At 45.7% G+C, this 26,189-nt stretch overlaps 2 protein-coding genes across 2 annotated transcripts in view; both read left to right on the top strand.

The window, feature by feature from the left end:
* The window catches only part of ARHGEF5 (Rho guanine nucleotide exchange factor 5), a 48,500-nt gene extending 45,149 nt beyond the window's left edge, over positions 1 to 3,351 (top strand). The window contains exons 13-15 of the mRNA XM_033148348.1: positions 1,045 to 1,115; positions 2,429 to 2,542; positions 2,981 to 3,351. Of these exons, the coding sequence (XP_033004239.1) occupies positions 1,045 to 1,115; positions 2,429 to 2,542; positions 2,981 to 3,135 (340 nt within the window). The 3' untranslated portion in view covers positions 3,136 to 3,351. The remainder of the gene's footprint in view (positions 1 to 1,044; positions 1,116 to 2,428; positions 2,543 to 2,980) is intronic.
* A 5,135-nt stretch (positions 3,352 to 8,486) lies between these two features.
* The window catches only part of NOBOX (NOBOX oogenesis homeobox), a 29,627-nt gene continuing 11,924 nt past the window's right edge, over positions 8,487 to 26,189 (top strand). The window contains exons 1-5 of the mRNA XM_033148349.1: positions 8,487 to 8,572; positions 12,648 to 13,373; positions 16,208 to 16,314; positions 18,714 to 18,835; positions 20,573 to 20,709. Coding sequence (XP_033004240.1) covers positions 8,509 to 8,572; positions 12,648 to 13,373; positions 16,208 to 16,314; positions 18,714 to 18,835; positions 20,573 to 20,709 — 1,156 coding nt within the window. The 5' untranslated portion in view covers positions 8,487 to 8,508. The remainder of the gene's footprint in view (positions 8,573 to 12,647; positions 13,374 to 16,207; positions 16,315 to 18,713; positions 18,836 to 20,572; positions 20,710 to 26,189) is intronic.

Raw genomic sequence — 26,189 nt, forward strand, 5'->3', positions numbered from 1 at the left:
AGGCACCCCTATCCTTCACTGCCTCTCGCAGTTTGGCCAAACTCATGTTAGTAACTTTGAGAACACTGTCCAACCATCTCATCCTCTGTCGCCCCCTTCTCCTTGTGCCCTCCATCTTTCCCAACATCAGGGTCTTTTCCAGGGAGTCTTCCCTTCTCATGAGGTGGCCAAAGTACTGGAGCCTCAACTTCAGGATCTGTCCTTCTAGTGAGCACTCAGGGCTGATTTCTTTAAGAATGGATAGGTTTGATCTTCTTGCAGTCCATGGGACTCTCAAGAGTCTCCTCCAGCACCATAAATCAAAAGCAACAATTCATTAGGTCCATTAAGGGCTGCTAAAGGGCTGTGAAAATTTGTGTCCTGGGCTTTTTAGAAGAAGAAGAAGAAGAAGAATTTGGATTTGATATCCCGCTTTATCACTACCCGAAGGAGTCTCAAAGCGGCTAGCATTCTCCTTTCCCTTCCTCCCCCACAACAAACACTCGGTGAGGTGAGTGAGGCTGAGAGACTTCAGAGAAGTGTGACTAGCCCAAGGTCTCGTCTACCCATGTACTAGAAACCAAAGGGGCTCATTGGTTGCCAGATGTGAAATATGTGGCATTATTTTCAGCTCTCCTGCCCCACTACTGATCCCTTCTTCCAAGTCGTTCTCCAACCCTTCTTCCGGTGCCCACTAATCCGTATCCAGCTAGTCCCTGGCATGTAGATATCCAATCACCCTTCCTTGCATAGCAGGGGGCGCCATTTTGTGGTTCACCTCTAGTACCAAAACATATCGAGCTGGCTCTGCCAAGAACAGTGGCTTCCTTAAAAATCATTAGTTAGCTAGTTAGTTAGTTGGTTGGTTGGTTAGTTAGTTAGTTAGTTAGTTAGTTAGTTAGTTGGCTAGCTAGCTAGCAAGGTATGAGCATGACTCATGGTGTGCCACAAGTAAAAGGAGCAAAGTATGCTACTACACATCTTGGCATTTCACCAGCAACTGCCGCGTACAACCTGGAATGCCTCTCTCCTCAGTGCTTTTCACTTTTCTTCCCCCTGCTGCAGGAGTGAGAAGCTGAGGTGGATTTCTGCTCTTATGCCCCAGCAAACTGAGCCTGACCTTTTGGATGACCCTGGTAAGATTGCTCCAGACATAGACTGCAAAGGGCTAGCTCACATAATACGGGCATTACGTATATACAATAGCAAGCTGTTAGAGATTTCAAATTGCCTACGTGCAGAAATTCAGCTGTCTATCTTCAAGCAATTACCAGTTGGCAGAAAGCCCAGATCTGCTCTCTCTCTAGACCCTTAGCATGACCTGTGATTGGTCAATGAGTTCCTAAAGAGTGAGCTCTGTGTGAGAGCTTGTGTGTTAGTGTTAGGTTGGTGTGGAAAAAGTGGTCAGTGTAGGTTGATGAGAGAGAGAGAGAGACAGAGAGGAAAGATTTTATGTTTTGTTTCTTTTATTTGTAAAGTCTGTACATAGTAACTTATGGATACTAGTTGCTTCAATAAATACTGTATATAGTTATCCAAGTGAGTTGCTGAGTTCCTGCGTTGTGCTGTCCAGTTAATTACACAACAGCCAGAAGCTTCCAGAAAAGGCTGCAGTTAACTCTGCTGTGTCCAGGAATACGTTATACTCCTGACACTAAATCTTAAGACAAGCAAATACCTACAGTATCAACAATCAGGTGCTTTCTCAAAGCATTTCTGTTTTCTCAGGTGTTTCTAGAAGTGTGACTCCAACTCTTATATTTATTCATGATGAATTTTACACTGAGTTTCCATTGTTTTATATTTTTACTGTGCTTTTTGTACTGCCTACCACTTGGATATACCGTGTCAAATGGCATATAAATCTGTTAAGTGAAATACAGTACACATTGATCCTGGGCACTTATTTCTGCTGCAAGTTCTTTATTAACACTGCAGCAGCACGAAATTATATATATATATATATATATATATATATATATATATATATATATATATATATATATATATATATATATATATATATATATTGGGGGGGGGGGTCAGGAGAGTAGTAGGAGATGAGTGATTGACGTTTTTTCATTGTGCCCATCACATTACTTTACATATGAAGAACTAAAACCAGAAATGTGTGCATTCCTTCAATCAAGGATGAGAATTCTTACTGGATATGCAGTTAAACTAAGTTAAGACTCAGTTTACATTGAATACACAAATCTCAAAACTGAAGAACCAGGAATGGTACAGAACGTTTTATTCAAAATAAAAAAGAGATGCGTGTACATTTGCCCAAGCTGTAGTGACAAATTCAGTGTTTTATTTTTTTCAAGTACATTTTAGGTTTCTTTGCTTGCTTGTTTTAAAAAAGAACCACCCAACTCATTTGAATGGCTATCAACAAACATACCTGGTAACTGGCAATCACGATATTCTTTCTTTCTCTTCCAAGCCCTCTTAGATAAACTTCAGGTTCAGTGTGTGAGGCCATACAAAGCCCGAGAGAATGATGAGCTGGCACTGGAGAAAGCAGATATAATTATGGTCCTGCAGCAAAGTAGTGACGGTGAGCGGGTTTGGCAATGTTGTGGCAAGGTGCTGTACGGGGCAGGAAAGAGTTTGAGCAGTTGGGAGTTGAAAATGTCATGTGGTGGCCACGACCTGGAAGGTGGTTTCCTTTGGAACTAGGAAATTGCTTACATCGTTGAAGAATCAAAAATGGAAAATACTGCTTTCCTTGTGTCTACCTTCCCACTGGAGCGGTACCTATTTATCTACTTGCACTTTGACGTGCTTTTGAACTGCTAGGTGGGCAGGAGCTGGGACCGAACAATGGGAACTCACCCCGTCGCGGGGATTTGAACTGCCGACCTTCCGATCGGCAGGCCCTAGGCTCTGTGGTTTAGACCACAGTGCCACTGGCGTCCCTTGTAACTTGTAGACTGTAGCAACCCACTGAATGTTTATCTGAATGTTTCACCCTTTGTATCTGCTCACTCTGCAGGGTGGTTTGAAGGAGTGAAACTCTCTGATGGGGAAAGAGGCTGGTTTCCTTCCGATCAAGTGGAAATAATCTCCAGCAAGCAAGCGCGCCAGATGAATCTGAAGGAGGAACAGCGTGTCAAGTATGCAAAACAACAAGTCTTTCATAAGAGATAGGGCCCTGTTTTCCCCAAAGACAAACTCTTTAAAGCTCATCTCCATTGTGGCTCCTTAACCCAACGGTACATTGCTGTATTTGGTTTTCTGGAAGAGAAACCTCCCTTGAGGCCATCAGCTAATGTTTAACCGATACAGGACACAATACGTACCAAAGAAATGAAAACTGACTTGGTGGAAAGATTCTCTTCCTGCACATCACCAGAGGAGGAAAAAGAGAAGAAGAAAAAACCTGCCTTAGCTTTGGTTTGATGGTTTCAAATAAGAAATACCCAGTTGGAAACTGGGTATTAGGACTTCTGGGAACCAATTATTGACACTGCCATTGTTCCAATGCATGAACTCCTCGCTTGGGGCCTTTGCTTCAGTTTCTGCTCTGCCAAATGAGACTATGACTTACCTCACAGAAAGGTGTGAAGCTAATAATGTTCCCAAATGCTTTGAAGTCTTACAAAAAAAGAAGATGCTAGAGAAATGCAAAAAAATATATTTTATATGTCTTGCCATGGAAATTGGCTTTTCTGTTTGAAATACTTCATTTAGTTTAATTGCCACGTACTAAAGAAGTACGTGGCAATTAAACTAAATGAAATACTTCATTTAGTTTAATTGCCACGTACTTCTTTAGTTTAATTGCCACGTATATATATATGAATGAAAGTGAGTCAGGTTTGCCAACTTTCCCTGGTCTGCTCCTGTGCTTTTAACAGTAAATTGACACACACAAATTTGGCAGGTGAAAGCATTTCACACCATTTGTCTCTGTGTCAGAAAAGCTCCACCTGCTACTAATTTCTGCAAGCCAGTGTGTAATTAAAGGAACAGGAGAAGAAATCCAGAGAAAATCTATACAGGGAAGTTGACTAAGAATGGAGGGGGAAGGAAGACATGCTTGCCATTAACACCTCCCTTTCTTCTGCAGCCACTTCTTTAGCTGGATAACATTTTTTTTTCTTATTCTCAGCTTGAAGATTATGCTCAGAAAGCGTTTGTGGCCAGCCCAAGAGCCTTAGGAATGCACAAACTCCCTACAAAGAGAAGGCAATGGGTCAGATTGCTGGGGGGCCCTAGCAGGGACAACTGAGAAATGACTGCTTGGTGCCTGCCAGTAGGTGTCTTTTAAGGGCAAAGGGTACATGCTTTCTGTGCAGATGGTCCCAGATTCAATCCCTGCTATTTACAAGTAGCATACGATTGGAAAGGTGCACACCTCAGACCCACTGACAGCAAGGACACGGGGGTGGGGGGGTGGGGGCAGAGGGCCTGTGGCCTTGGGTGCCCAATCTTGAGGGACACACCTCTCTAGCCTCTCTGGGTGCATTGGGGGGATTCACCCACCAAGGGCCATGTCGTCCAGCCGGGTCCACACACACACACACTGTGTGGGTGCCATTGGTGCAGCACGGCCCCACTTGGCTCCAGTGGAGGGGGGGGTCTGCTCCGGCAACTTTAGCGGCGAGGGTTGGGCTGTCGCAGCAGACTCCGTTTACCCCCTCTGCATCCTGCACCCCCTGGTGCGCATGCCTGCCCCAAGCACCAGCAACCTACGCTATGCCACTGGTTGGCAGTCATGATAGATGCACTGGATACACAAATAGGAAGCTCCCTCAAACTATGTTCCTATGGAAGTGCCATCGGCTGTGGAGACCATGCAAGACATAACTCCGTATGTAAAGCAATGTTCTTTATCAGCAGCCATTCAAGATATTGCTGTGTAAGAAACAAGGTAGCAAAGACTGAGCCAGGATTAGTGTGTGTAACTGGACATTCTATTTTTGTAATGGCCTGATCAAGCACACCTTAGACCACTGAAATCAAAGGGCATAGGCCCGGTTAAATCCACCTAGGATTGTCACCTGAGGCTGCCTAATCTGCCTTCAGAAAAACCCAGATTCTTCCAAGTATAAATATTTGGCAGCCAGATACATAGCGGAGCAGCCCACAAATCACTTAAACAGACTTACAACGCAATCCAAAAACACATTGTGCCCGAACTATAAATATTCCAAATGTGAAGTTGCTTTCCTCCGAGGTACCAACAAATCTAAATAGGTTTTTGCCCAACTGGCTTTTGCAAACATTTTAAAGATCTCTTCTTTATACAAAGGTTGGTGGAACTGAAGCTCAAATTGTAAGTTACTTGGAGTTCTGTGATTCTCCCTTCAATGTTGCTTCTTTTAAACCAAAGCAGCCAATACAAGAAGCGAACACAGAGGAAATTGCTTTCTTCTTTTCCCTCTGGTTATTTTTCAGCTCAAAATTGCCCTTCTCAACCTACTTTTTCATCTGCTGGGGAAAAGCAACAGGACCCCATAGCTTTCCCCTATGGGGAAAAGTAATGGCAGTTTTTTGGGGGGGAACAATGATAGTTATAGTGGAACAAACCAATACAACCCCATATTGCATTTTGCAAACATGACCTTAGTGTCAGGAAGCCTATTTCCTCAAACAATTGGAGAAGAAGAAGAAGAGTTTGGATTTGATATCCCCCTTTTCACTATCCTAAGGAGTCTCAAAGCGGCTAACACTCTCCTTTCCCTTCCTCCCCAACAACAAACACTCTGTGAGGTGAGTGGGGCTGAGAAACTTCAGAGAAGTGTGACTAGCCCAAGGTCACCCAGCAGCTGCATGTGGAGGAGCGGAGACGCGAACCTGGTTCACCAGATTACAAGTCTGCCGCTCTTAACCACTACACCACACTGGCCACACTGGGAGTCTTTACTGAGGTCAGTGGATTAGTGATAGGCACTACCTCTTGACCCCAGAACAAGATATGGGGTGACCTGATGCAGAGCTGGAGCTACAGGGGTGCAGGGGGCAAGCCGGGTTTTTTGCCCCAAGTGAAGCCTCCAGAGGGGAATCATACAGGCTCCCGGCCTGTGCATGTGTGTACGCAAACACTCATGGGGGATGCAAAACTGGGTCTTTCACCCAGGTAAACTAAAGTCTAGTTCAGGGGTCAGGTCAGCAACCTTTTTTCATCCCTCAGACCATGTGTGGGGCCAGACTATATTTTGGAAGGAAAAAATGAACGAATTCCTATGGTCCACAAATAACCCAGAGATGCATTTTGAATAAAAGGACACATTCTACTCATGTAAAAACACGCTGAGTCCCAGGCTGTCCGCGGGCTGGATTGAGAAGGCAATTGGGCCGCATCCTGCCCCTGGGCCTTAGGTTGCCTACCCCTGGTCCAGTTTCACCCCTGCTAGATGGAGCACTTTCAGGAGTTGTGTTAAATGATAAGTGGTGGCTTCTTACAGTGGCGGAGGGAGCCTCCGCGTCGCCTGGGGCGGCGACGCGGAGGCACCCCCCTGAGGCGGGGGGTCTCGACGTCACGATGCACGTTGGGACGGGCTGCGCATGTGCGGAAATGCCGTGCATGCACAGTCCATCCACCCTGGCGCCACTGCTCCCGGGGCAACCGGGTGACCTGCCGCTTGGTGAGTCGCCGCGGGAGCAGCGGCGCCGACTCGGATGCACTGCGCATGCCCAGAACTTCCGGGCATGCGCAGTGCATCCTGCCCTGGAACACGGGGCGCCCCTCCCTTGCTACGCCACTGGCTTCTTAAACTATTAACAGTGCCCAAGCCCTATCCAAGTCGGTATCTGGTCAGGGGAGTTGGCAGACTCTGGACTAAGGGCAAATCCTCACAACAGAGAAGTTTCGTTGGAAAAAGAAGGTGGGATTTAATTTAAAAGGAGGGAGGCTGCTTAGGAAATAACATACATGGAGATAAATTGTGTCCAACCTGCTTCTGCCAGCTTTGAGATTGCTATGTTTTTCATGCTGCTTTCCAAAACACACTCTGTTGGAAACTGCCCCTCAAGTATTTGAGATTCCGCCCCCTACCACCACCCTGGGCAGAATTAGGGCCAATCTAGGCAGGATAGCAGCGGTTCCACATGCTCCAATACTCTTTTTAATCTTTTAATCGCCTTTTTAATGCTAAACATTTTCCTTATCAGAGAAAAATGGTGTAGAAAAGTCTCGAAACCTCACAAACTTCTCCCTTCTGGAAACAAAAAAAAAAAGGTTTTGTGTGTCCTTGGGAGAAATCCTCACAGCGGGACTTATTTCTTTCACTTATACTCATATTTTCCCTCCAATGAACTCAAGGTTGTCTGTGCGTGGCCCCCCTCCCAAAAAAAAAAAAATTAATCTCCACAACAACCCTGTGAGGTAGGTTGGACTAAGAGAGGCAGTGCTGGCCTTCAAGGTTGCCCAAGTGATTTGAACCTTGGTCTCTCTGGCCCCACAATCAAACGCAGCCTTTCTCAACCTTGAGGGTCCCCGGTGTTTGTTGGGCTACAACTCCCACCCTCCCTAGCCAGCAGGACCAATGGTCAGGGAGGGATGGGCGTTGCAGTCCAAGCAGGGCTGGATATTTACTTTTGATGAAGCCCTAAGCTACTGGAGGTAATGGGGCCCTTTCTATGTCCAGCTGTCCTTCGCCACAAATTGCGGCCGTTTTTTGTGTTAAATATATGCTATATGGTAATTTATGGACCTAATAGGTATCTAAAGCCATTTGCACATGTTGCCGTGCAACCAGTCCATGCACAATGTAGGCACCCTATATATAGAAATGAGTGAATCAGTGATATTTTAGGGAGCAGGCTAGCAGGTGGGGCAAAAGACTTGCATCATAGGAGCCTTGTTGTTGTTCAGTCGTTCAGTCGTGTCTGACTCTTCATGACCCCATGGACCAGAGCACGCCAGGCACGCCTATCCTTTACTGCCTCTCGCAGTTTGGCCAAACTCATGTTAGTAGCTTCGAGAACACTGTCCAACCATCTCATCCTCTGTCGTCCCCTTCTCCTTGTGCCCTCCATCTTTCCCAACATCAGGGTCTTTTCCAGGGAGTCTTCCCTTCTCATGAGGTGGCCAAAGTACTGGAGCCTCAACTTCAGGATCTGTCCTTCTAGTGAGCACTCAGGGCTGATTTCTTTAAGAATGGATGGGTTTGATCTTCTTGTAGTCCATGGGACTCTCAAGAGTCTCCTCCTACACAACACAAAACACTGTTTCTATATGTATGTATGTATGTATGTATGTATGTTTCATTTTATTTGTTTTTTATCTTATATTTTGGAAATGTACATCCATGTGGTTTTTTTCTCTCCTTTGATTTTTTTTTTTTGGGGGGGGCCAAGTTTAGCTTATAAGTAAATCCGGTACAGACTCTGGAGAGGCGGCTTGTGGGTGGGGTGGCCAAGGGAGCCTCGGGGTGACCCGCCGCTTCCTCCCGCCGCGCAGGTGCCCTCGATGAGATTGCCTGGCGTCGGCGCTTCATCCCGCGGCTTCCGCGCGCGCGGCGGCTTACAAAGCTCCTTGCGCTGGGGCGGCGGCGGCGGCGCCTGAGGCGGAAGATGGAAGTGCGCGCCAAGCTGGAGGCAGCGGCGGCTGCTGCTGTTCCGCCGCCCCAGGACGCGGGTAAAGTGGGGGGCCATGGAAGCCGGGGTGGGCAGGGGCAGCAGCCCTCCGGGACCTTCCCCCGCCGCCCTTTCGGTGTCTCTCGAATGCCTCCGCTTCCCTGGAGAGGAGAAGACTCGCCGGCGCCCTAAAAGCTCTTGCGCACTTAGCTTTGATTTGCCCTCTTTAATTGCCAATAGAAGAATGTAATGGCCCCAATTATGCCCGCGTTATCATTAGCCCCGAGGGGAGCGCGGGAGCCCACCTGTCGCCGCCGGCTGTTGCGTTTGGGGACCCCCTCTGCCCAACTAAGAAGCCCTGCAGCCGCTTCTTAGACACGCTCTAGTTAAGGACGTGGGAAATTCACACAAACACCCATGCTGCGTCCAGAAAGCCCAATTCTGGAGCAATCTCTACTTTGCACGTTGTAGCCTCAAACTCCGTCGTCTTGGAAGGAAGTCCCATTTCACGTCCCTTTCCAATCGGCACGCCATTCCTAGCTCTGCAAAGGGGCGAAACGACCCCCCCCCCTTAGGTAGCTCCGGCACGGTGGTTCATTTACTGGATGCCCTCCAGCTGCCACGGAATTTTGTTTCTATCGCTGGTTGTGTTTCTGAAGAAGTGTGCATGCAAACGAAAGCTCATACCAATAACAAACTTAGTTGGTCTCTAAGGTGCTATTGGAAGGAATTTTATTTTTTATTGTGTTTCTGCATTAAAACTTGCATGGGAGTAAATCTCACTGAACACAATGGATCTTGATTCTGAGTAAACCTACACGGAAACTGGCATGCACAGCTTTGGAAATTACTGCAATGAAAAGTCTGGTGCCTTGCTGGATGGGGGTTTCATGGTAAGGGGCAGAAGCCCCAGAGGGTGGTAACCCATTAAGCTTTACCTGGAGTAGACCTATTGAAATCAACGGGCCTCACTTGGTTATTACATTTCAGTGCGTCTCCTCTGAGTAAGACTTAAGTGAATGCAACCTATAGTTTTATTTTGCTAGGTCTTAGGCACAGCACAAAAGCTAGGATCTAAGGCTTGTGGGATCAGGAAAAATAAAGGGGTGGGGTGGTTCAAATTCTTGTTCTTTTGGCCCGAAAATGAAACAAAAGAAAGATGCCTTGCCTGTTCAGTGTCCCCCACTTCTCTTACATTGGTTGCCTGGTAGCCCACCTGTAAGAGGTGTGGCAGCTGAACATACATTTAAACTCCCTATTATCACTAAATGTAATTTTCACATCTCATTGCCATCCAGCTCCCACCTAATCATTTTCTCATACGTACTTGCCAACTATGATTTTATTTTCTGTATCTAACAAAGTAGGCTGTAGTCCACAAAAACTTATGCCATAACAAATTTGTTTTTTAGGGTGCCATAATACTCTTTTTTTGTTGCCTTTTGTTAGGTTGTTTCTTAGGGATTCGCATAGTTCTTTTTTTAAAACTGATGTTGTTGGTACCTTTTTGCTGTTTGGAAAGTTCCTGTATCTATTCGGCTGTTTCTTCATGCTCTTTGGCTGCATTCTAATAAAAGTGAGATGGCCACACACACACACACACAAATGAGGAAAACAGAGCGCCCGCACTCAGCAGGCAGCACTTATTTTTTTATTTTCTGTTTCACATGTGAAAACATCAGAATGACTTGAAACCAACTCAGTCCTGTTAAGTGGGGTGAGAATAAAGGCCGAACTCGATTTCGGAGCCAGCCATCCACATCTCTTCCTTGACATGGCAGGGACTTGGATGGCTGTTTGCATGAAAATGAGTGCAAGGGAAGAGAAGCAAATCCTGACCTGAACTTTGTTCATTTCCGGTATCATAACTGGGTTGGGAGAAGGCTGCTCAAAGCAGTAAAAGGAAGAGGGAGGGAAAGGTGGTTTTCACTTCCCTCCCTGTTTACTCTTTTTCATCTTAGGCAGTAGATTCTACGACCCCTTTCCTGTTTTATACGTGAACAGAAAGAAGTGCGTGTACATGGCTGCCTAGTTTGGCCCCAAATTCCAGACTGATGCTCATGGTGACGCTGAATCCTTCTTAACATGTTGTGCATGTGGATTCCAATAGCATGTAGACCTGTGATGAATTGGCCTTATGTTGTTGTTGTTGTTGTTCAGTCGTTCAGTCGTGTCTGACTCTTCATGACTCCATGGACCAGAGCACGCCAGGCACGCCTATCCTTCACTGCCTCTCGCAGTTTGGCCAAACTCATGCCAGTAGCTTCGAGAACACTGTCCAACCATCTCATCCTCTGTCGTCCCCTTCTCCTTGTGCCCTCCATCTTCCCCAACATCAGGGTCTTTTCTAGGGAGTCTTCTCTTCTCATGAGGTGGCCAAAGTACTGGAGCCTCAACTTCAGGATCTGCCCTTCCAGTGAGCACTCAGGGCTGATTTCTTTAAGAATGGATGGGTTTGATCTTCTTGCAGTCCATGGGACTCTCAAGAGGAACAAACCTTTTATCCACTGTCATGGTCCTCACACATGGTGGTGCCTGCTCATGCTGCCTCACTAGAGTCCCAACACCAGTGGCAGTTTAAAGTGTCAACTGCACCCTCATGGATGGACCGAGTTGTGGTGTCACAAAGTTCAGGGATAGGTCTTCCTCCTCCCAATGTTAAGAAGTATAGCATTAGCATAATCGGTCCCCAAAATGGCCTGAAAACACACAATGCGGGTTTTGGGTAAGCAGATCTGGCCTTGAATGCTACCTGGGAATCGTAGGCTCATATGATGTCAATGTAATTTAAGGTAAAGGTGAAAGGGAACCCTGGTGGTTAGGTCCAGTCGAGGACGATTCTGGGGCTGTGGAGCTCATCTCGCTTTACTGCCAAGGGAGCCTGCACAGCGCGCTATAAAATATCGGTACTGTCTCCCTACTTTTATGAGGGAAAAACTGGGTATATGTAGGGTGTATTAAATGACTTGCCTTGCAAGTTCAAACCCAAAGGTCAGTGTTCTGTTTCCAGCTGTGGTAACCCAGATACAAAGCAGTACATGAAAATGATGGCCATCATTTGTTTGACCCAAGAATCTGGTGCTTGAGGTTCCATTTAGTTATTGTGACTGATACCCATTGACAGAGCATTCCTCCGTGGAGTTGTCCTGTGGTGGTTGGTTGGTTTTAATAGATGACTGAGACAGTCATTAAGAGGTTGTGACAGTTTTTAAGAGGTCATTAAGAGGTTGTGAGGGACACGGGTGGCACTGTGTGTTAAACCACAGAACCTAGGTCTTGCTGATCAGAAGGTCGGTGGTTCAAATCCCCGCGACGGGGTGAGCTCCCGTTGCTCGGTCCCAGCTCCTGCCCACCTAGCAGTTCAAAAGCACGTCAAAGTGCAAGTAGATAAATAGGTACCGCTCTGGTGGGAAGGTAAACGGCATTTCCATGTGTTGCTCTGGTTTGCCAGAAGCGGCTTAGTCATGCTGGCCACATGACCCAGAAGCTGTACGCCGGCTCCCTCGGCCAGTAAAGCGAGATGAGCGTCACAACCCCAGAGTTGGAAACGACTGGACCTAATGGTCAGGGGTCCCTTTACCTTCACCTTTAAGAGTTTGAGAAAAAGGTGACCATTTGCAAAATTAAAGTGGAAAGGAAACAAACCGCAACACTGATAAAGATGGAAGAGGAGTTGGGCAGGGGCTAAGCAGGAAGGTGTCTCATGACATAGCTTTTCATGAAGGTTGTACATCTTTTGTAAGGAATCTGCTTTTTCAGTAAGATATAAGGACAGAGGTCTCTACGGGTCATAATATTAGATGCAGAATGTATAAGCTACTTGTGATGTATATTAGAACAAATTACACAAAACCAGGACATGGCTTTTTATGTTACGGGAAGCTGTTTTTATTTTTGCACATTGGAAATGTGTTAGTTCATATATATATATTTCTGGGAAGCTGTTGGTTTAACCCTTCATTCCCAAGCGAAACAGCCAATTCTGCTCCCATTCATTATTTTTACCCTTCACTTTCTGTCTTGCATTGCTGTCTTTCCACCGTTGAAACTTAGACTGTAAACCTCTTGAGCAGGGACCTCTCTTACTTTTGTATCTCGCTTTCTTGAATAAAAATTTCAGTTCATTTGCTTTGCAGTGTGCATGGAGGAGTTTGCAGGTCAAGAGGGGAAGGGACTGAGAGAGCCTCTGTTGTGCACAGACCAAAATGGGAACCTCGAGAGTGAGGTTGGAGCCAGAAGTAGTGTGATGTCCGTCCTCCACGCCGTCATCATAGAAGAAGAGACGAAAGAAAGGGAGAAGGATGTTGCAAAGGAAGAGCAGGCAGAGGACTGTTACATAGGACAAGGCGCAGGGTCGCCGGCTCCACAGTCGTCAGCTCTGGATAGTCATCAGCTCAATTTTGTCACTATATGCAGGAACCTACCAAACTATGCCAGCAATATAACCCCGACCCCCCCTATTCCGGAAGCTGAACTGAACCAAGAACTCGTTAACCAGCCAAAGCCACAAATCCCAGAAGAAGTATACTGCCTTAAAGTTTCGGAAAAGGGGAATGTGAAAAAAAGAAGCGACGCCGTTTTCACTGCTGGTTCTCTGAAAGCGTCTTCGGCTGCTTTGGAGGATGCAAATAACCCACAGCAGAGTCAGGGCGTGGGCCAGAACCTAAGTCTGGGCCATGCTATGCGCAGATCGGCCAGATGCGCTGCGGCCAACTTCGTAGGCCAGCAGTCCTCCAGAGCCTCTTCGTTACAGACAGCCAAGGGCAAGCAGGATGGGGCCAAGGAGAAGAAAGAGCCACCCAAAGCTCCAGTAGAGACTGCTCCACCTCCCCAGAAAAAGACACGCACGTTCTACAGTGCTGGTAAGCAATTAAGAGCTGATTCATACCTGTTCATGCACTTGTCCCTTCTCAGCCCTCAGTGCTACAGTGTTCTTAGAGTTAACTGCTGCTGGATCCTGTTATAGTTACTTGTTGTTGTTCAGTCGTTCAGTCGTGTCCGACTCTTCGTGACCCCATGGACGAGAGCACGCCAGGCACACCTATCCTTCACTGCCTCTCGCAGTTTGGCCAAACTCATGCCAGTCGCTTCGAGAACACTGTCCAACCATCTCATCCTCTGTCGTCCCCTGAGATGGTTGGACAGTTACTTACTCACACACTTTGCTGTGGAGCAGGGAAGTATTATGAGTTGGTAACGGTTGCATCCTGAACCACCAGCACCCATTTGAAGTCCCTCAAGTCTCCTGTGTTGCCAACAGCAGCAGCAGCTTCTTCTTCTTCTTTTTTTTTTTACTGGGTCTGAATGCAGTGACCCAACCCAAAAGTGAATTGCACCAATTCACTTTTGAATTCACTGTGGTCTAAACCACAGAGCCTAGGGCTTGCTGAGCAGAAGGTCGGCCGGTTCGAATCCCCGCGACGGGGTGAGCTCCCGTTGCTCGGTCCCAGCTCCTGCCCACTTAGCAGTTCAAAAGTATGTCAAAGTGCAAGTAGATAAATAGGTACCGCTCTGGCGGGGAGGTAAACGGCATTTCCGTGCACTGCTCTGGTTCGCCAAAAGCGGCTTAGTCATGCTGGCCACATGGCCCAGAAGCTGTACGCCGGCTCCCTCAGCCAGTAATGCGAGATGAGCACCGCAACCTCAGAGTTGTCCGTGACTGGACCTTAATGGTCAGGGGTCCATTTACCTTTACAGACAGAGTAAGCAATGCTTAGCCCCTCTCAGTATAGCATGATGGCTAGTATGTTCAGTAGCACCTTCACCAGTCTGTCTTTACTGAGGTTGGTGGAGGAGCGTTTCCAAACCGCTTTTAAATCTTTCTCTCGTCAACATTTTCATGGCCCACATGAGCAGACACCAGAGCTCCTTGGACAGGTCTCTGAGCTTGAAGCCCAGCTAACAGCTGCCTAGGACAAAAACAATATAGATAAGAAATTGGCTCCCTGGCCAGCTGGTGTCCTGTCATAAGATAAGAGATGTTGTAACTCTTAACTCCTTGCAGTGCCATTCTGAAATTCCATTACAGCTCCTCCTCCAGATTTCTTTCCTGGATAAATTCCAGAGTTTTCCTTCCTTTCAGGTAGCCGGGAGCTCATCAGTTTGGAACTGAAACTGGGCCACCCAAAAATCAGTTAGAGATCTCTACATACCTGCTTGGTATACAGAAATATAGCAGTTGATGAGTTAAAAGAAAATTCATTAAAAAAAAAAACCCGGACATGAAATGTTTGAAATGTTGACAGTCTGGGAATCAGCGTGTTTTTACACGAGTAGAATGTGTACTTTTATTTAAAATGCATCTCCGGGTTATTTGTGGGGCATAGGAGTTCGTTCATTCCCCCCCCTCCTCCAAAAAAATAGTCTGGCCCACCACATGGTCTGGGGGATGGTGGACTGGCCCACGGCTGAAAAAAGTTGCTGACCCCTGTCTTATAACGATGGCTTGTATCCAACTATGGTTTACTCAGAGTGGACTCATTGAAATTAATGAATCTAAATTAGCAATTGTTATTAATTGTGATGGGCTTATGAACAGCATTGAATGTAGCCCGTTATCTGTGGTTGACAGACAGGGGATGTTGAAGTGGAATGTGCACTGGGTATGAGATTTTTAAAAAGTCCTCCTGTAATGTCACTTCCATATAGCAATAAGGTGATAAGGTTCAGAGCTCATAGTTACCGGTAGCCCCAGCCTCAGCCCATTCGCATTATGGTGCTAGCTCTGAACAGAGAGCCAGCAGTGGTGTAGTGGTTAAGAGTGGTAGACTCGTTATCTGGGGAACTGGGTTCGCGTCTCCTCTCTTCCACATGCAGCTGCTGGGTGACCTTGGGCTAGTCACACTTCTCCGAAGTCTCTCAGCCCCACTCACCTCACAGAGTGTTTGTTGTGGGGGAGGAAGGGAAAAGAGATTGTTAGCCGCTTTAAGACTCCTTCAGGTAGTGATAAAGCGAATATCAAATCCAAACTCTTCTTCTTCTTCTTCTTCTTCTTCTCCTCTTAGAGACCATGGGTGTGCTGCGACATTTCAATGTATTTTTATTTTGAAGTATAGGAGTGTTGATACAAATATTTTAAGGGTTGTATACTATTCCTCCCCACTCTGAACTTTTCCTCTTCTCCCTTTCACATTGCGCTCTCTCTCTCTCTCTCTCTCTTTTTCTTTTTTAATAAAAATAAATTTTATTTAATTTCACGTCTTACAGAGTCAAAAAAATTTACATAAAAGTTACATAGACAAAAACATACATCCTATTTACCCTCATTTCCCTTTCCCCCCTCCCTGGGAGATTTCTCCCCCCCCACCCCTTGGTTGCTTCTCATCCTCCCCGTTACAGCATTTGTATTGTTCCTTGTTCTGTCTGCATGCCCTTATATCTACGTTTATTTCTTCTTTTTCCCATTCACTTGAGCCTTTACAACTCTGCCAAGAGATCAGCCTTTTCAATATGTAATTTGATATCATCCTTGAACGACTTCCAATTATTTTCTCTCTCCTTTTCCTTCATCCCTTTTAATTCCTCATATATTTTGATGCTGAAATTGTAGCGCGTCGCCATTTTTAGTTGCCAATCCTCTTTATAATGGTACTCTTTCTGACTTCCAGTTTTTCGCTATTAGCAGTCTGGCTGAAACTGTTTCACACACGATTATGGTTCTCTCTCTTTTTCATTTAACGGCAACCCTCCTTCCCAGAACAGCTAGAGGGGCTGGAGAGAACGTTCCATGAGGACCATTATCCGGACAGCGAGAAGCGCCGCGAAATTGCTGCTGCTATCGGCGTGACCCCACAGCGTGTTATGGCGAGTCTTCCCTGCTGAACAACAAACATGGGGGGGGGGGTTGATAGTAGAAATAGCCCACTAGGAAAGGATTGTTCTGCTGTTGTGATTGCATGTATAATTATAATTATAATAATAACTATTATTATTATTATTATTATTATTTATTTATTTATTTATTTGTACCCTGCCCATCTGGCTGGGCTTCCCCAGCCACTCTGGGCGGCTCCCAAACAAATGTTAAAACAATACAGTGGTGCCCCGCTAGACGAAAATAATTCGTCCTGCGAAAATTTTCGTCTAGCAGGTTTTTCGTCTAGCGAAGCAGCAATGCAAGCCGCGTTTTCGCTAGACGAAAAAAAAGACAATTTTTTTTTGTCTTGCGAGGCAGCCCCATAGACTTTTTCGTCTTGCAGGGCTGCCTTCCGCTAGATGAATGCCTTCGTCTAGCGAGTTTTTCGTCTAGCGAGGCAATCGTCTAGCGGGGCACCACTGTACAGCGTTAGATATTAAAAATGTCCCTAAACAGGGCTGCCTTTAGATGTCTCTTAAAAATAGGATAGCTGCTTATTTCTTTGACATCTGATGGAAGAGTGTTCCACAGGGTGGGCGCCACTACCGAAAAGGCCCTCTGCCTGGTTCCCTGTAACCTCACCTCTCACAATGAGGGAACCGCCAGAAGGCCCTCGGCGCTGGATCTCAGTGTCCGGGCTGAACGATGGGGGTGGAGATGCTCCTTCAGGTATACGGGACCGAGGCTGTTTAGGGCTTTCAAGGTCAACACCAACACTTTGAATGGTGCTCCTTCCACCCCTGTTGGCCTTTCTGTAGCAGGGGGTGGGTAGCAGTTGGATCACAACTGTGTTCCATTCAGCTTGGGCCAACATCCAAATTGCAATTGACGCTCCATCACAAATACCGCCAACCACCACCCCCCCGCCATATCTTTGGCGGCAGCTTTTTATATGTAAAATGCCAAAGCCAGCTGCAGTCTAGGGTGGACCAGTAGCGGTGGGGGAAAGGACTGAGTGGCCGCTGGCAATTCCCCACTCAATTTGCCCTTCTCCAGCTGCTGCTTACCAGGAGAGTGGAAAAAACAGAAAGACAGTCACGGGATATAATAACCAAGGCAAAAAGTATAAAATACTCAGCCGTGACAATCCCTAAAACGAGGTGAAGATGTGGTAAAGATATAACCCAAACTTAACTAAACGCAACTCCAAAAAAATTGGGACGAGGGCCCCTAAACAACTAAGTGGAATTAGACAAAAATATATACAACTCAAATGAAAACCCTCATAACTAAAACCCTAACGAGATGCCAGCTCTTCCTCGTTTCACTGGATAAGAGTCTGTTTCCTCAGAGGGAAATCAATTATAGAAACTACAGAAAGCTATGAAAGTCAAACCAAAAGAATAAAGAGCAGTTCAAGAAGGATACTGACAAGCTGGAACGTGTCCAGAAGAGGACAACCAAAATGGTCCAAGGCCTGGAAACGATGCCTTATGAGGAACGGCTTAGGGAGCTGGGTATGTTTAGCCTGGAGAAGAGAAGGTTAAGGGGTGATATGATAGCCATGTTCAAATATATAAAAGGATGTCATATGGAGGAGGGAGAAAGGTTGTTTTCTGCTGCTCCAGAGAAGCGGACACGGGGCAATGGATTCAAACTACAAGAAAGAAGATTCCACCTAAACATTAGGAAGAACTTCCTGACAGTAAGAGCTGTTCGGCAGTGGGATTTGCTGCCAAGGAGTGTGGTGGAGTCTCCTTCTTTGGAGGTCTTTAAGCGGAGGCTTGACAGCCATCTGTCAGGAATGCTTTGATGGTGTTTCCTGCTTGGCAGGGGGTTGGACTGGATGGCCCTTGTGGTCTCTTCCAACTCTATGATTCTATGATTCTAGGGGGAGAATCCTCCCAAACTATGTCATGTTAGTTGAACTCAGGTTAGCTACCCTAAACAATTCTAATAACAAAACTCATTACTTTGAAAAAACGAAGCCGTTGGAGTTGCGTTTAGTTAAGTTTGGGTTATATCTTTACTACATCTTCACCTCGTTTTAGGGATTGTCACGGCTGAGTATTTTATACTTTTTTCCTTGGTTACCAGGAGAGTGGGGCATGTAGCTTGAGGAAGGAGATATGAAAAGCGTCAAACAGCTGGTCCTCCTGTTCAAGATTGCGGCTTGAGTCCTTGCTTTGCTTTTTAAATGGGATGGGTCGTGGTGGTTACTTTTGTGGTGCCTTTTGATTTCTCTGTGTTGTGAAAGGGGGTTCCGTGATCTGGTGAATAGCATTAACTTGCCACAAGACCTCTCATTTTATGGTGAATTTGGTGTTCACGTGGTTTGCGAAGAAGTTGGAAATGCGGAGCGTGTTTTTCATTTCGTTTCACTGAGGATTCCTCTCCCCTTTATTAGATCTGGTTCCAGAATCGCAGGGCCAAGTGGAGAAAGACAGAAAAATTGACAGTGAAAGGCAGCAAGAAATGTTCCGTCGCAACGTTGGCTTTGTCAATAGGCCGTCAACAAACTTGTCAAGGGTGAGAAGCCTCCACGTCTCAGGTTGAAGATGGATGGTAGTTTTTTTTTAAAGAGAACGGAAAGTGATATTTCGGTGGGCAGCATTGCTGCTCTGTTTCCTTACATCCCAAAATCTTCTTTCGTCGCGTGGGTTTTCCAAGGTTTTGGAACACTACATAAACTTGCAGAGCCTGTTTTTGGGGGCGAGGAAAATTGAGATGAGCGGACACACTATGACCTAGGAGGGATCTCTCAGATCACTTTTAGCAGTTGGACAAAAATACCTGCCAGTCTCCAGGATGAAGCTTTTGTTTTCTCTCACAGCCTTTTTCTTAATTTCATATTTTCTGTTAATGGTGCTGGAATACAAAAGTGTCTGTAGCCAGAAGTCTACATTCTAGGTACCCAAATACAATTCAGTTTCTAAAGAGTATTTGTTTTTTTTATTAATTGCAAATGTCTTTTAAAATACAGGTTTTTTGTGAGTTACAGAAGATATAACTAGAAGGTATAGGTTCTTAAACAACAGACAAAATTTGTGATGAGAGGAAGTTGATAAAAAAATGCTTTCCCCATCAGTTCCTCTCCAAATTTATGATGCACGACCCCCCCTTCAAAATAGAACTGACTTATGAGTTATGCTAAGTGATTTTTCTCTCTGGAAATTGTGTGAAATTAAAATAAGCTTTCTTAAAGCAAGTCATATGAAACACAAGAATCCTTGCTTTTATACTGCCTCCCCCCTCACAAATTTATTGCCCCCCAACTCCTGCCAGTATTATGGGGGTGGGGTGGGATTCCTGTACAGCTTTTCATCAATTCCCATGGTTCCCATTTCCTGTGTCCTTCTCCTTATTGCCTCTCTTCCCCCTTCCCCCTTCCCCAAAGCCTTCTAATAATAATAATAATAATAATAATTAATAATAATAATTTATTTCTACCCCCCGCCCATCTGTCTGGGTTTCCCCATCCACTCTGTGCAGTTTTCAACAGAACATTCAAAACAGAATAAATCTTCAAATATTAAAAAAACTTCCCTAAACAGGGCTGCATTCAGATGTCTTCTAAAAGTCGGATAGTTGTTTATTTCCTTGACATCTGATGGGAGGGCGTTCCACAGTGCGGGTGCCACTACTGAGAAGGCCCTCTGCCTGGTTCCAAACATCCTCTCAGCAGAGCAGCCCTGGAATAAGATAAGTTTTGCCTCTGTGATATTTAGCTGTGATATTTGGAGTTACAGGTAGGTAGCCATGTTGGTCTGCCATACTTTTTTGTTTCATCTGAATCCAATCTGGTTCCAATTCAACAATCAGACAGTGAGTAAAAAACTTAGAATGTAAAGGCTACTTGAGAGAGGTGGCGAAAACGCTTGTTGACTCTGAGATGAAAGTCAACCAACTGCATCTACAAAACAAAATAAAAAATAAAAAAATCCTTCCAGTAGCACCTTAGAGACCAACTAAGCTTGTTCTTGGTATGAGCTTTCGTGTGCATGCACACTTCTTCAGACCAAGAACAAACTTAGTTGGTCTCTAAGGTGCTACTGGAAGGATTTTTTTAATTTTATTTTGTTGTGATAAAGTGAATATTCTTGTGCTGTAATGAATCTGCAAAGGCATTCTCTTAGAAAAGAAGGCGACAGGATCTCTTTTCCTCAGAAGACAAGGAAACGGAAAGTGAAGCAGCATCGAGGGGGAAGGTTTTGCCTTCTGCCCATTCCTCCTCCTCCTGATCATGGTGTTAAACTTTGCTTTCAGTATAACTCTTCTGCCTGCACCCCCCGTATCAGACATGGTGCGTGATCAGCCTTCTGCACTCATGATGGATGCCCAAGCTGACGCCAACTATTCTAGCATGCTCAGTGGATCGGCCGTGCCGCTGGCCTCCTCCTCAGGTGAGATCCGTTCAGCTTGTGGCACTGGTGACTTGGGTTACTCACTTCCTGTTTCCCTACTTTACTTCCTCTCTCGGCGGAAGGTCTGTTTCTCACATGGTGCAGCACTAAACCAAGGCCTTTATCTTCATGGGATAAACACAAGATTGTTCCGTTCACATTTTAAGGTGCACACACAAAACCGTTTCGACGTATTTGAAAAAGGCCGCAAGGCAACTTGTAAACGGAGGCTTCTTCGCGTCTTTCATTCCTTGGAATGCAGCAGAGAAAGACTGATGTTGGAGCACACCAGGGCAACTACCTGTGACCGGTTTTGTCCATCTACTTTCCACAATTGTACAGTGGTACCTCGGGTTACATACGCTTCAGGTTACATACGCTTCAGGTTACATACGCTTCAGGTTGCATAAGCTTCAGGCTACATGCGCTTCAGTTTACATGCGCTTCATGTTAACATGCGCTTCATGTTAACATGCGCTTCAGGTTACAGACTCCGCTAACCCAGAAACAACACTTCAGGTTAAGAACTTTGCTTCAGGATAAGAACAGAAATTGTGCTCTGGCGGTGCAGTGGCAGCGGGACGCCCCATTAGCTAAAGTGGTGCTTCAGGTTAAGAACAGTTTCAGGTTAAGAACGGACCTCCGGAACGAATTAAGTAGGTAACCAGAGGTACCACTGTAATGCTTTTAGAAAGGAAATATCTAGTCTTTATCTTTGACCTGTTATGCAACTCTGCTCACTGGAAAGAAAGCATAGCTTTCATTTAATATAGGTAAACCTGCAACCCTTCTTGAATTGTTGGACTTTATCTCCCAGCAGGTCCTGTGGTTGGGGGTGGTGGGAGCATCATCAGGAGGGCCACAGGTGCCCCCCCTCCAGGTTAAAACCTCCTGTGATTCCTTGCTTGTGGCATATTCCACTGTGCCTCACTGAGACAAAGACTGATTCCAGAAAGCTTCCCTTGATTTTTCAAATCTTGCAGCCAGGGCTGTAAAATTTGCTTTTACTATGTAAGAGCAAACAAAATTACTTTTTTTGTTTCATCTGAATCCAATCTGGTTCCAATTCAACAATCAGACAGTGAGTAAAAAAAACTTAGAATGTAAAGGCTACTTGAGAGAGGTGGCGAAATCGCTTGTTTATTCTGTGTTGAAAGTCAACCAACTGCATCTACAAAACAAAATAAAAAATAAAAAAATCCTTCCAGTAGCACCTTAGAGACCAACTAAGTTTGTTCTTGGTATGAGCTTTCGTGTGCATGCACACTTCTTCAGAAAGCTCATACCAAGAACAAACTTAGTTGGTCTCCAAGGTGCTACTGGAAGCATTTTTTTATTTTGTTTTGACTATGGCAGACCAACACGGCTACCTACCTGTAACTGCATCTACAAAGCAACTCAATGAGATTTTCTTCACTGGTGAAGGCAAAAATGAGTTACTGGCTTTCTTTCATATTCCTTTGGAGATAGCTCAGTAGATAATCTCATGGTTGTGAGTTCGAGCTCCACATTGGACACAAGATTCCTGCATTGCAAGGGGTTGGACTAGATGACCCTTGTGATCCCTTCCAGCTCGACAGTTCCAGGGTAGTCAAATGGCAGGTAGCTGCTCCCTCCAGAGTCCTAAAGGAAAGAGGCTTTCACTGCCCCCCCCCCCAAACTTTATGTAAAACGTTTTTAAGGAGATCTTACCTGAGGCTCATGCCTGGCAAGAGTGAGAGTCCTTGGAGCAAACTGAAGGTGTGAGTGAAAGTGCTCTCCTCTTCTTCCTCTCCCTCCTTCCTCTCAGCCGAGGATCAGCAGCTGGAGTGGGAGATACTGACTGAGAAACAGGAGCCGGCCAACGAGCAGCAATTCAGGAGGCAAACTTGGCTCGGGGTTTCCAAGTGCCTTGAGGACAGCGTTGAAAGAGAGGGGTAGGGAGAGAGAGAGAGCCATAGCAAAAACAAACAAACAAAAAAACTCTGAGGGCATGTGGGGCTTGGAAGCACTGGCTGTCTTTACCTGTCCAGGTGAGAACTGGGAGGACAGCCTGCCACAATGGAGAGAAGTGTGGCTTCTGTTCAGTATAGTGTTAGCTAATGGTGAGCTTCCGTAGATTGTCCTTTGGCTCAGTGACATCACCCCCCTTTGCAGTTTTGTGTACTGCCAGCAGCTTATCTGTATTGTTTGATAAATTTTCCATAGGGATTGTTTTGTTTTGTTTTGTTTTGTTTTGTTTTGTTTTGTTTTGTTTTGTTTTGTTTTGTTTTGTTTTGTTTTGTTTTGTTTTGTTTTGTTTTGTTCCCTAGGCTAGCCACCTTTCAGGCTGGTGAACTGCATTGGGCTCAATAGATCACAAGTTGTGCAAATCTGACCCAGAGAACGGAAAACATAGCAGCTCCTTCCTTCACCTTGTTGTTGCTGTTGTTGTTTAGTCATTTAGTCGTGTCCGACTCTTCGTGACCCCATGGACCAGAGCACGCCAGGCACTCCTGTCTTCCACTGCCTCCTGCAGTTTGGCCAAACTCATGTTAGTAGCTTCGAGAACACTGTCCAACCATCTCATCCTCTGTCGTCCCCTTCTCCTTGTGCCCTCCATCTTTCCCAACATCAGGGTCTTTTCCAGAGAGTCTTCTCTTCTCATGAGGTGGCCAAAGTATTGAAGCCTCGGCTTCAGGATCTGTCCTTCCAGTGAGCACTCAGGGCTGATTTCCTTCAGAATGGATAGGTTTGATCTTCTTGCAGTCCATGGGACTCTCAAGAGTCTCCTCCAGCACCATAATTCAAAAGCATCAATTCTTCAGTGATCAGCCTTCTTTATGGTCCAGCTCTCACTGCCATACATTACTACTGGGAAAACCATAGCTTTAATTATACGGACCTTTGTCGGCAAGGTGATGTCTTTGCTTTTTAAGATGCTGTCTAAGTTTTTCGTTGCTTTTCTCCCAAGAAGCAGACGTCTTTTAATTTCTTGACTGCTGTCACCATCTGCGATGATCATGGAACCCAAGAAAGTGAAATCTCTCACTGCCTCCATTTCTTCCCCTTCTATTTGCCAGGAGGTGATGGGACCAGTGGCCATGATCTTAGTTTTTTTATGTTGAGCTTCAGACCATATTTTGCACTCTCCTATTTCAAGGTTCTTTAATTCCTCCTCACCTTCTGCCATCAAGGTTGTGTCATCAGCATATCTGAGGTTGTTGATATTTCTTCCGGCAATCTTAATTCCGGTTTGGGATTCATCCAGTCCAGCCTTTCGCATGATGAATTCTGAATATAAGTTAAATAAGCAGGGAGACAATATACAGCCTCTTCCCCCACCTGGTCCCTGCCAAATCCCAGTTCAGCAGCTGGGGCAGAGAAGCTCCTCTGCTCCTTGTCTTCGGGTGGCAAGCAGGGCTGGGAAGAAACACCTTTTGCGAAGCAAGTCTCAGAACTCTCAGTTGTAGTGTCAGCAACAACCAGAAGATGGTGATCTTACACAGGCTTTTAAGTTTGAGGCTTTCCTAGTGATCTGGAAATAACATATGTTGGTCAGGCTTTCCTAGTGATCTGGAAAAAACATGCTCTCAAAGTCACGTGGTCTTGGATGATGCTAATTATTTGGAACCATTCCAAAGAATTTTGAGAAAGCAACAGTTTTTGTTTCCTAGCCATTATTTACATCAGGGCAGGAAGAATGCTATCCTGGGCTTCCCCAAAGGTTTTTGACCACCGTATTCTTCTGGATCAGTTGCGTAGGTTGGGCTTAAAAGACAGACTTTCAGTGACTCCAGTAGCTGGACGAGTATCTCCAGAAGGTGCTGCTGTGGGACTCCTTTTCCACCCCATGGCCATTGGCTTAAGATGTACTGCAAGGATCAGTACTTTTTAACATCTACATCAGGGACATCCAACTCCCAAGAGACTGGGATCTACTCCCAGTATATTAAAAAAAACTGGCTGTGATCTGCCCACTGTCAATGGAGGGAGAAGGAGCATGTGTGGGGTGGGTGGATTGCCCAGAGTTGTTGAGCCCAGAGTTCTTCAGCTTTTATTTGTTAACTTTTGGTAAACTTTATTTAATCCCACAATTGATAAGGGTCCTGTGATCTACCAGGATCAGCTGGGGATCTACCGGTAGATCACGATCTACTGGTTGGACATCCCTGATTCTACATGAAACCACTGAGGAAAGGCATTCAGAAGTGTTTTCTGCAATGTTATCAGAATACCGATTATACTCAATTCTGCCTCTTTTCAGTCTTCCGATTCTAGGGAGTCTGTGCTCAGAGAATGTTTTGGGGATGGGTGAGGGAGAATGAGTGTTGAGATTGCTGCATTGCAAGGGGTTGGACTATGACCCTCACGGTCCCATCCAAATATAATTCTGTGATTCTATGAATACCCACTTTAATGCATATACTGTGTATTTATTGGAAGCTGTTGAGTCAGCTTTCTGTTTCGGGGTGGCATACAAATGTTAATGAATGGATGTGTATGGAAGTGTAGGGAACAAACCACCTAATCACAGGCCACCTTTAGTCTTATTTCAATTAAATATTTCACACTTGGATTTACTGTCTGAGATGCATTATATCTTGATGCATTTGGGGGCGGCGAAATGATCATCCCTGCCCTTGGTACATTATAACCAGCAAGTGTCAAATCTTTTGGAAAACCCAAAACACTATTGTTCACACATCACACACATGTGGGAAAGATACAGTGGGATAATTTCTGCTTTGTGGGTTTCACTGTGGCAACCACATCAAGGTTTTTCTGAGTTTATTATCTGGGTAGTGGAGCACCGATGAACAAAATGATCAATTGCTTAGTTAATCCACAACTTTCTAAATGTGTTGTTAGATTATCAAATACTGCCTGGCCTAGGTTTTGAGTGGTGGGACCAGGCGCAGAGGAAGCCGGCTGGCTACCCAGGGCGGCAAACCCGGAAGCACCCAGGGGTGTGGTTTCGCTCCCAGCGCGCACGCGCAGTGTGGGTACGGCGATTGTGTCGGATGCACACTGCGCATGCGTGCTGGGAGCGGCGCACTGCCGGCAGGCCAGCCCTGAGCAAGCCCGTCCAGGGCTCGACCGCCGGCAGCGCGCTGCTCCCAGTGCACAGGCGCAGCGTAACAGTAACAGTAAAAGTCTTAGTTCTTTCCCCTCTCTGCTCTTTTCTCACATGAAATTAAGAAAAAAGGTGGTTTATGCGTCTGTCAGTATCAGGGCCGGATTTAGGTTTGATGAGGCCCTAAGCTACTGAAGGTAATGGGGCCCTTTATATGTCCAGCTGTCCGTTGTCAACAACAAACTGCCGCTATTTTTTGAGTGTGTTGAATATATGCTATATGGCAGTGTTTTTCAACCACTGTTCCGCGGCACACTAGTGTGCCGCGAGATGTTGCCTGGTGTGCCGTGGGAAAAATTGAAAAATTACTTTATATATAGTCAATATAGGCACAGAGTTAAATTTTTTAACATTTTCTAATGGTGGTGTGCCTCGGGATGTTTTT

This window comes from Lacerta agilis, chromosome 5, assembly GCF_009819535.1.
Source record: "Lacerta agilis isolate rLacAgi1 chromosome 5, rLacAgi1.pri, whole genome shotgun sequence".
NCBI lineage: Eukaryota > Metazoa > Chordata > Lepidosauria > Squamata > Lacertidae > Lacerta > Lacerta agilis.